Genomic DNA, 9,545 nt, shown 5'->3' with positions numbered 1-9,545 from the left:
GGCGCCCCCAGGCGGTATCTGCCCTCATCAAAGATGGCGGTGGGCAGCGCCGCTGGTCACTAGGCTCCCGCCGCTCGCTCCTCGCCGGGCTTCGCGGCCGACATGGCGGCGGCCGAGCTGGAGTACGAGTCCGTTCTCTGCGTGAAGCCCGATGTCAACGTCTACCGCATCCCGCCGCGCACCTCCAACCGCGGGTACAGGTGAGGGAGCGTGCGGCGCCCGCGATCGCCCCGGCGCGGCCCGGCTTGCCCCAGGCCCTGCCCGCAGGGTAGCGGGGGCTGTGCCGTGCCGTGCCGTGCCGTCGCCCGGCCTCGTCGCGTGGGAAAGCCGTGTCCTGTGGCCGCGAGCAGGTCTGGCCATCCCCTGAGCCCCCTCCGGCCGAGCTCGGGAGGAGCCGCCGGCTGGAATTGCCTCTTGTGGGCAGGTGGTCAGCGCCTGAAGGCAGGGGAGCCTCCGCTCCGTGCTGTGGAGGAGCAGGGGCTGCTCTGTCAGTGAGGGGCAGGGGGCGAGGGGCAGCTTGCTGTTCCGGGCAGAGCTCACGTCTGCTCCCGGTTTGCTGGGGTCCCTGGGATGTGGCACTGATGTGCTGTAACGGCACGTTGGATTTGGCCTGGTGGCTCTCGCAGTGGCCGGGAGGAAAGCAGGAGGAAATTGGGGTGATTTTTAAGAAGAGGCTGAAGAACCAGCAGTTAGAAAAGCCTTCTCTGGTCAGCCAAAAGCAGCAGAGTGTGGCTTTGTAAGGTGTGCCCACAGGCCTGCTGGAGCAGTGGGTTTGTGAACTCCCTGAGCCTGACAGACTGTAGGCGGATGTTGTGCCTGGCCAAGGATGTTTGTTTCCAGTTATAAAATCCTGTAGATTTTATAGCACCAAGCCTGCCAGAGTTTAGGAAGCGTTTGGACAATGCTGTCCAAGGCACATGGTGTCATTTTTTGGGATATCCTGTGCAGGGCCAGGAGCTGGATTCAGTGATCCTTGTGGGTCCCTTTCAACTCAGAATATTCTGTGATGCTGTAGTTGGGTTTTTCCTCTCTTTCTTTTTTTTTTTTTCCTTCACAAGAGCCTGTGGCAGAGTGTGATGGGTCAGTCAAAATGTCTGTGTGTGTGTGTTTTGCCTGGTGTAAGTCAGCTGCCTCTAGGCTATGAAATACTCACTGTTATTTTACAGTCGCAGGGTAGAATAATGGAGTGTCTTTTCAGCATGTTACTTGTTAATTTTTGGGGTCTTCCCAATGCTCACAAGTTGCTTTTGTGGATTTTCTGTTCAAGTGAGTTTCTGTGCTTCTGTCTCCCCTTTTTTGCAAATTTATAAAGGTGAGGAGTTGATGTTCTCTGGACTGTGTCTCTTTCCCTTTTCCCAGAGATGCCAGTCACAGTCGTGTGTCAGTTGGCAGCAGCAAGAGAGGGGCTGAGACCCCATGTCTTTTTTGGGGAGGGAAATGGAATGAGGCAGCTGCAGGGGTTGAGGGTTTGGGGGCAGAGACTTCCGCTGAGGTGGCTGGGCAGAACTGGGGAGATTGACTAAGGTCAGTGTTCAGCTGCTCTTCCTTTCAGGGCGTCTGACTGGAAACTGGACCATCCAGACTGGACAGGGCGGCTTCGTGTCACCTCCAAAGGCAAAACTGCTTACATAAAACTGGAGGATAAGGTTTCAGGTAAGAGAAAGGCTGTGCCCTGCCAAGGCTATGACTGTGATTGCTGCCCCGAGCCTGTGTTTCTAAGCCTGCCCAGAGCTGTGCATGGCAGCCCTGGCCACACTTTAGGAAGGGGTTGCTCTTCTTAACACCTGATTCTTTGTCTGCAGGAGAGCTTTTTGCCCAGGCTCCTATAGATCAATACCCTGGCATTGCAGTGGAGACTGTGGCAGATTCCAGCCGCTACTTTGTCATTCGAATTCAGGATGGGACCGGTGAGTTGCAGGCCAATGTAAGTGCCAAATGCTAGGGGTGGAGGAGACCCAGATGGAGCTGGGAGTGTGCCAGGAAGATGAAAATGGTGTTAGGAATGTGGAAAAGGTCAGGTGGTGTGTCTGGAGGGGTCTGAGGACAGGGTAAACAGAGGAGGTTCTCTGCGTTGCACAGAGTCCAGGGGCTGGGCTGGGAAGGAACATTTAGTTTCCAAGCATGCCCTGTGGAAAGAAGGGTGCATCCTGAAGGCTGGGGACAATGATCTGCTGTGAGCTGCTGGCATCCATCTGCAGGTGTGTCAGAGGAAGGTAGCACAGAGTGGTTTAGGACAAGCAGAGGGATTTGTGGCCCAGTTGCAGGGCTCCTCCAGTGACTCCTCCTGTCTCCTTGCTAGGACGAAGTGCTTTTATAGGCATTGGCTTCACAGATCGGGGTGATGCCTTTGACTTCAACGTCTCTTTGCAGGATCACTTCAAGTGAGTTTTGCTTTTCTGGAATGCTATTTTTCCTGTGGCCTGTAGAACGTGGTGGGAGGTGGTGCATGTTCATTTGACACAGGTTTCCTTGGGGTGGCCCTGAAGCCCTGCTCTGGCAAGGGACACTCGTGTGTGCTGCCAGCAGTCATGCAAGCTGAGAGCCCCTGCAGGGTCAGATCTGTAAGTGTTAAGCTTAGGTCCTGTGGTGCTCCAGGTGCAGTGTTAAACAGCTTCATGGGTTTGTGGTGGTCCCAGCTTTGTGCTGTGTGACACCAGGAGTAGGGAGGTAGCTGGTTTGACAAGGTGAAGTAGTCTGGTGGGATGGAGAGAGAAACCACACATTTTTCTAAAACACTGTTCCTTTTTGCCATAGGGTCTCATGTTTTCCTCTCTTCTTTTTAGGTGGGTGAAGCAGGAGACTGAAATCTCCAAGGAGTCCCAGGAAGCTGACACACGTCCCAAATTAGACTTAGGGTTTAAGGAAGGGCAGACCATCAAACTAAACATTGGGGTAAGCAGACCAATTTACCCTGCTTCTTTCTCTGGATGTGCCAGCGGAGACTCTTCTTTACACTTCCTTGTTGTTTTTTTTTTTAAACACAGAACATGACGTCAAAGAAAGGAGGAGCAGCCAAGCCCCGTGTGTCTGGATCAGGGGGCCTAAGCCTGCTGCCACCCCCACCTGGAGGCAAAATTGCAGTCCCTCCTATACCTCCCCCTTCCTCCACAGCCATTGCCAACCATGTCACACCACCACCTGTGCAGAAATCCAGTAATGCAAGCAGTGCAGGTAAACCTTAGCACTGAGCCAGCGGTTCATAAGACACTGGCAGATGCTTCTTCAGCAAACTGTGTTCAGCCTAGTGCCAGAAGTGCCCTCTGAGACATGGTGTGTCCCAAGGATTTTGGTCTCTTTGGCAGCTCCAGTGTCTCCAGTGCAAGAAAGATGTGGACCTGTTATATTGGGTCCAGAGGAAGGCCATGGGAATGGTCAGAAGGCTGGAACAACTCTCCTGTGAAGAAAGACTGAGAGGGTTGGGGTTGTTTAGCCTGGAGAGGACAAGGCTCTGGCGAGATGTTTCACTATGTAAAGAGAGCTTGTAAGAAAGATGGAGAAAGACTTCTTACCAGGGCTTGTAGTGACAAGGAAAAGGGTAAAGGCTTAAACTGAAAGAGGGTAGATTTAAATTGGATATAAAGAAGAAATTTTTACCCTGAGGGTGGTGAAGCCCTGGAACAGGTTGCCCAGAGAAGCAGTGGATACCCCTTCATTAGAAGTGTTCAAGACCGTATTAGACAGGGCTTTGAATAACCTGATTTAGTGCAAGATGTCCCTGCTCATGGCATGGCAGTGGGACTGGATGAGATGATCTTTGGAGGTCCCTTCCAACTTAAATCGTCCTGTGATACTGTAACAAAGAGGTTGCTGCAGTCTTCTGGATGCTGTGCTAAAAGTGTGACTATGCAGAGGTGTCTGGAGAGCTGATGATCCCTTTGTGAAGGCAGAGACTTCAGCAGTGCTGTCCACAGGTTTGAATGAGAAGAAAACATGAGCTTCTGAGTAGGGCTCATGTGGTCTCCCAGTGCCTGTTTGGCAGCTGTTACGATTGCTGAGCTTGGGTTGAGTGAGCCTTATGGCTGCTGGGAGAGGTAATAAGTGGCAAATGTGTGAGGTGGTGTGCTGAGTGGAGACTGAATAGTTCCTGCAGGCCGTGTACCCTTGCTGGAGGTACAACGTCAGCTGGAGTTGTGCACGTTCAGCAAAAGGAGATGCTGTTATAACAAGCCCCTCAAAAAGTCTGACTTCTGCAGGGAAAGCTGGAGTCCCTTCAAAGATTTTCTGCCCTGCATCCAGCAGGAATTTGTTTAAGCTGACAGTTAAAATGCCTGTAGGGTTTTCTGGATAAGGTGATGTATTTTTTTTCTCTCTCTCTCTCTTCTGGCTTAGATATTCTTTTAGATTTAGATGCTCCTGCAGCTGCGTCCAAGGCACCAGTATCAGCTACCACAGACCTCTGGGGAGACTTCAGCACTGCATCCAGGTAAACTGTGATGAATGGAACACAAGAAGGGTAGTATCCTGATGGGTGTGGGAAGAACCAGAAGAAGTCATTCTGCATCTGTTCATTTGATTTTCCTTTTTTTGTTTCAGTGCTGTTCCCAATCAGGCTCCTCAGCAGTCCAACTGGGTCCAGTTCTGAATGATCAAAGCAGTGGAATGGGACAAATTGATGACCTAGAGGCACCAAATGGGATCAGAGAGGGCACAAACCTCTCTAGTCTTCAATCAAATTGGGACAATCCTTCATTTTTAGATCAGACCTTCACTTAAACTTAGTATTTTTGATCCCACTGAACCTAAAGAGAACATACTGACTCCTCCCAAGATGGGCAAGGAGAAGAGAGGTAGCCTTATCACCTCCATCTACTTGGCCATTACCTGGTACATCCTAGCTATTTTTCCCTGTCTTTCCATACAGGGAAAGCAAGAATCTTGAAGAAAGTGGGTACAGGAGGAGGCTGGGTAGGTGCCTCTGGGTTCCTTGTCCTTCAGATTTTCTCTGGCTAGGCTGTTGCTTTTTTCAGTAGTGACTGCAGCCCCTACAGCTTGCGGTGCTGAGGACAGCTGCATTTGGCTACACTTGCTAAATGGAACCTCTGAAGAGATAGGTCTTTTCTTAACACAAAACCCTCTTGGATTAATGACATCTGTGGTGAGGAGTGACTCTTCCCCATGCACACACTACTCTTCCATCTTTGGTGCAATTCTTGGTAGTGCTGCATGTCCTTGTGCTCCTGTGGGAGGAGTCATGCAAGTCCTTGAGCAGGCCTGCTGCTGTTGCGCTGTAGTTCCAGCTGGGCACCCTATCTCGAGGCTCCTGATTTGGATTGCAGGTTCATTGGAGGAGCTTCCTCTCATTTTAACTCCTTTCTCCCCTGGCAAAGGCCTCACTGTCACTGAGCTGTTTTAACTGGAAATAGCTTTAAGGGAAAAAAAAAAAAAAAAGCCTGTTTTTACAATTTGGTAGTTACTTGCACTAGATGACAACCAGGTGATTCCCACCACTCAGCATTTCATGTTCCTGCATCACTATCCTGAGCCCTGGCCTTGTGTTGTGACTTGGCACTGTGTTACAAGTATTGCATATCTACAATAAGAATTGTGGTGGGACAATAGATTATTCTCTGATGAAGGGACAGTCTCCTTCCCCTTTTTAACTCACTCATTTGAGCAAGAAATGTGTAGTAGGCTCGATCCTGAGATATGTGGGAGCAAAATTCTCCCACCTCTGTTCCTTATTATGACTTTTCTTCCAAGTCCAACTTTTAGGGATGTGAGCTGGTTATTGGAACTTATATTTTTATTTTTAATGTGTCCAAGCCCCCTCTATTTCATGTGTGGTTAAGGGAGTTAGAAAGAGGTAAAAAGCCATGACTTCCTACTTTTTTTCTTTGGGAGAGTTTCCTGAGGCAGTGTGCACACTACTTCAGCAGCTGTGGATGTGATCTGGGCTGTAAGTCTGATTACTGTGGGCGAATTCACAGGGCAGGCTGGAAACCTCACACTGCTGAATTGCTACCCTTCATGCTGGCACAGAAGCCAGAACACTAGCTGGGAAGTTGATCTCAGTAACTCTTGGCTGTACCCAGTTGCTGGAGCACTAGGGCATTGGTGCTTTGCTGGAAGGCTTCTTCCTGTTTTGAACACTCAACGCAGCAACACTTTTGTGTCTCTAGCACACCATTGCAAGGAAATGTTTCCCTTTGGGCAAAAATTTTCTGGTGAGGATTTTAAAAGAGTAGTTTTGCACCTTGTATTGGCAAAAGTCTTTTGTCATTTTCGTCTGGCTACAGTGAGGGCATTTTGAAGAAGGTTTCACTTAGACCATCCCTCTGGGAAGCAACATTCTTGAAATAGCTCTAACGCTGCTGCAGTTCCACTTGTGGAAGTGGGGACCAGACTGCTCTTGGATGTATTTTAAGTAGTCATTTAACCCTGTTTCCCTGGCCCTCTTGGTGTTTTCCCCTGCCAGCCCTCCCCTGCCTTCATAGTCACTCCTGCAGTCTCACTGTACTTCAGCTCCTTGCCTCCTGAACTTGTGGATGGCTGTAGTCTGCAAGCAACATCACAGACTCCTGGGCTGGCATTTTGTTTTCTTTGTCTACTTTTTGTTTGCTCACATCCTTGTGAGGTCCTGTCATTTCAACTATGTATCAATTCCCCAACCAAGGAAGTTGATGGCACCAATTAACAACTAACTAGGAGCCTCTTCTGTATTGTCTTAGTATTCTGGAGATAATATATTATGTATTTGAAAAGCTGAAGAAGCAAAAATTAAAGATATATGTATATAAAGCATAAGATGTACTGGTGCAAATGGTAATTAAACAAGTAATACTGGGGAAAAAAATGTCATGAGTCTTCTAAGTTGTCAAATTGTTTTTGCTTTGGAAGCCTCTAGGTTGAATATCTTCATGTCTCCAGCAAGATCCTCACATCCTGCTTACCCTTCTGCACATCTATTGTGGCCTGCAGACTGAACAAGAGCAACTTCAGGAGTGATGGGTTCAGGCTCTGTCTGGGCAAAGAGGTAGGAGTGTGGAAAAAGGACACAAAAATGACACGGCTGTTCCACATACAGCAGAAAACTCACACAATACCAAACACAAATCAACAACATGGAAACAGACCTGAGTGTAGGTTCCTGTGGGACTTGGTAAGAGTGTGGATAAAACAGGCAAGTGAGAAGACTTAGTTACTCTGATATTTAGCATCTCAGACATTAAAGGCTTCTACAGCCTGCAGATATTTTCAGAAATTATTCTTTCTGTGCTGGTAGATGGGAAACAGTTTCTGCCTACTAGAGAGATAGTCAAGGTGAGCCAAGTGGGCCCTTTGTTAGGGCAGCAAGGACAGGCTGCTTGGAAAGAGAGGAAGCAGGAAGATAAGTCACAGCAGGGCAGGCAGGGGCAGTGGCCTCACCAGCAGAGGAGCAGTCCTGAAGTACCTAAGCACAAAGATCAGAGCATGTCAGGATAAGGATTTAGATAGCAGGGTATGTGGCCAGACAGGGACATGGCCAGGCATGGCTGTGCTAGCTCAGGCAGGGTCCAAGGGTGAGACACTTAGCTATGATAAGGCAAATGCTGCTGAAGTTTCTCAAAGCCAAACACCTCTATTACTGAAGCTGGACCTGAGTCCAGCCAGTCCCCCAGGAGGTGAATATGTTCAGGGCCCTGACATTGTTCTATCAAGCCTGCTTGCAGCCATCTTGCACAGCATGCTTGCTCCATGTTCCTCTGCCAGACAGCAAAGCTGTGTATATGGCTGTGTTGGAAGTACAACACAAGTCTTGTGGCCTGAGTAAAGAGAAGAAGTCTTGACCTTTCAAGTCAGGTATTTGAATTGTCAAGTATTCTAGTATCTGTAGTGGCTGGAAAAAAAAAAAAAAGACATTTTTTCGGTTCTAGGACCAAAGCTTTTACCTTATTTTTATAAATAGGATGGGTATATTGTATAGGTCCTGGCAGGGACAAGATGTGGCATTTTACCCATAAGCTATGGTGGAGCTTCTCAGACCTTTCAGTAGGTACTTGCAGCAGAAGGAGTCTCTCTCCAGAGCAGGAGAATTTTCAGATGAAGTTCAATGAAGTTCACCTAAGGGAAGTGCTGGGATATATTCCTGTTTGTGCATAAAAAAGCACAGAAGACTGGGAAACAGTTCATGGGGGAGAGCTTAGTCATGGGTGGAGATCTTCCCAGGCCCCATGCCTTTCCTCACAGCAAGATCTGCTAGAATGCACAGCTTGGTGAGTCCTGTACAAGTTTTCCCTTTCTTCCAGTTGGGAGACAGGCTGTAGTACATAGAATCAGGAAACAAGTGTCAAAGGGAAGATCCCAGTTTTGTCTGGTTTTTGGTTGTCAATACTTCTGTGGGAGCTGTAGTTGAGGTGGGATGTGTGTATTTCCCTGCCCCTTCTCCCACTAATTATGTTCTGTGTTCTGTGACTTTGTGTCTCAGAGCCATGCAGCAACTGTTCTTACCACAGCTACACAATATGGATTGCAGACATAAACCTGCCAGATTTCACAAAGCTTTGATGCTGTGTTTGGACTCCTGAAGAAATGGAGAAGAAGGGCTGTACATTGGAGGAAATCAAACAAAAACCAAACAGGAAACCAAAACCCCCAAAGTCTTCCTGAGCTTTGATAATGAGGTAAAAGGATCTGAATCTGAACTCATCCTGCTAAATCAGCATAAATGTACAAGGTTCTAAGAAGAAGAACAACGAGGCTGTTAATGTATATAAGCAGAGCGCTGTGGCCCAAGTGGTTAACACACACTGTAATGCCTCCAGGTCTAGGTAGTCTGATGAGTGCTCATGACATTATGTGAACAATAGACTCTCACTCTGGAGACTATTACTGGTCTTTTTCTTCCAAAACAATAGTTCTGTCCATGCTAATAATCAGGGAAAGCATATTGCAGGGTGACAGCTTAATTTTGCCACCTGCTATTACCTATAGCTGTATGTCTCCATCCAGAGCTGGGGCTATGGTGGACATTCCTTGAGGCTGAGCATAGGAAGATCAGCCAGCAACAGCTGGACTGTGTAGTGGCTCCTGACCAGACCTATGTTTTCCAGTCACTGCTGGGATCCTGGGATGCACTTCTTGCATCACTTGTGTTTGGGGCAGGCCAGGCAGGTAACTTGCAATGAATGGCCTGCTCTCCCTTTCCCAGGCATTGTAGGATGGCAGTACCTGCGTGCTGAGGTAGAGGCAGCTTTCAAGCCTTGAAGCAGTCTGAAGAGACATTCCCTAAAGGAGGGAGCCGCCTGTAACTTGCAGCCTTTGTGTCGAGCCTTGTGTGTTAGGCATGTACAGAGGTGTGGCGCTCCCTGCCCTCCCAAGCCTGGCCTGCGAGCCTGGCTGGGCTGGTGACAGCCGCGACCAGGCGTCGAGTTCAGTCTCACCCGTGACCGTGTGCTGCCATCTGCTGCCGAATCCCTTTGTTGCAGGTTTCCTCACAATCCCTGGGCTCCGTCTCCAGGGGCTGGCTGGGCACCCAGCAGTCGAGAGGGTGGCAGGTGGGATGCAAGCAGACATCACCTGAGACCTGGCTAGCACTGGTGGGGTGCTCTCTGAAAGAAATCGCAGCT

The 9,545-nt window shown here is 49.0% G+C and overlaps 1 protein-coding gene across 1 annotated transcript; it reads left to right on the top strand.

Moving 5' to 3' along the window:
- NECAP1 (NECAP endocytosis associated 1) lies at positions 1-6,798 on the top strand. The gene is made up of 8 exons (XM_038152874.1): positions 1-200; positions 1,553-1,653; positions 1,803-1,907; positions 2,300-2,381; positions 2,784-2,892; positions 2,985-3,171; positions 4,330-4,423; positions 4,534-6,798. The coding sequence occupies exons 1-8, from the start codon at positions 103-105 to the stop codon at positions 4,580-4,582; spliced, it is 825 nt and encodes a 274-aa protein (XP_038008802.1). The 5' UTR covers positions 1-102; the 3' UTR covers positions 4,583-6,798.
- The last annotated feature ends 2,747 nt before the right edge of the window (positions 6,799-9,545 follow it).

This window comes from Motacilla alba, chromosome 1, assembly GCF_015832195.1.
Source record: "Motacilla alba alba isolate MOTALB_02 chromosome 1, Motacilla_alba_V1.0_pri, whole genome shotgun sequence".
NCBI lineage: Eukaryota > Metazoa > Chordata > Aves > Passeriformes > Motacillidae > Motacilla > Motacilla alba.
The sequence above is the reverse complement of the archived record's forward strand: the minus strand, read 5'-3'. Positions and strand labels throughout refer to the sequence as shown.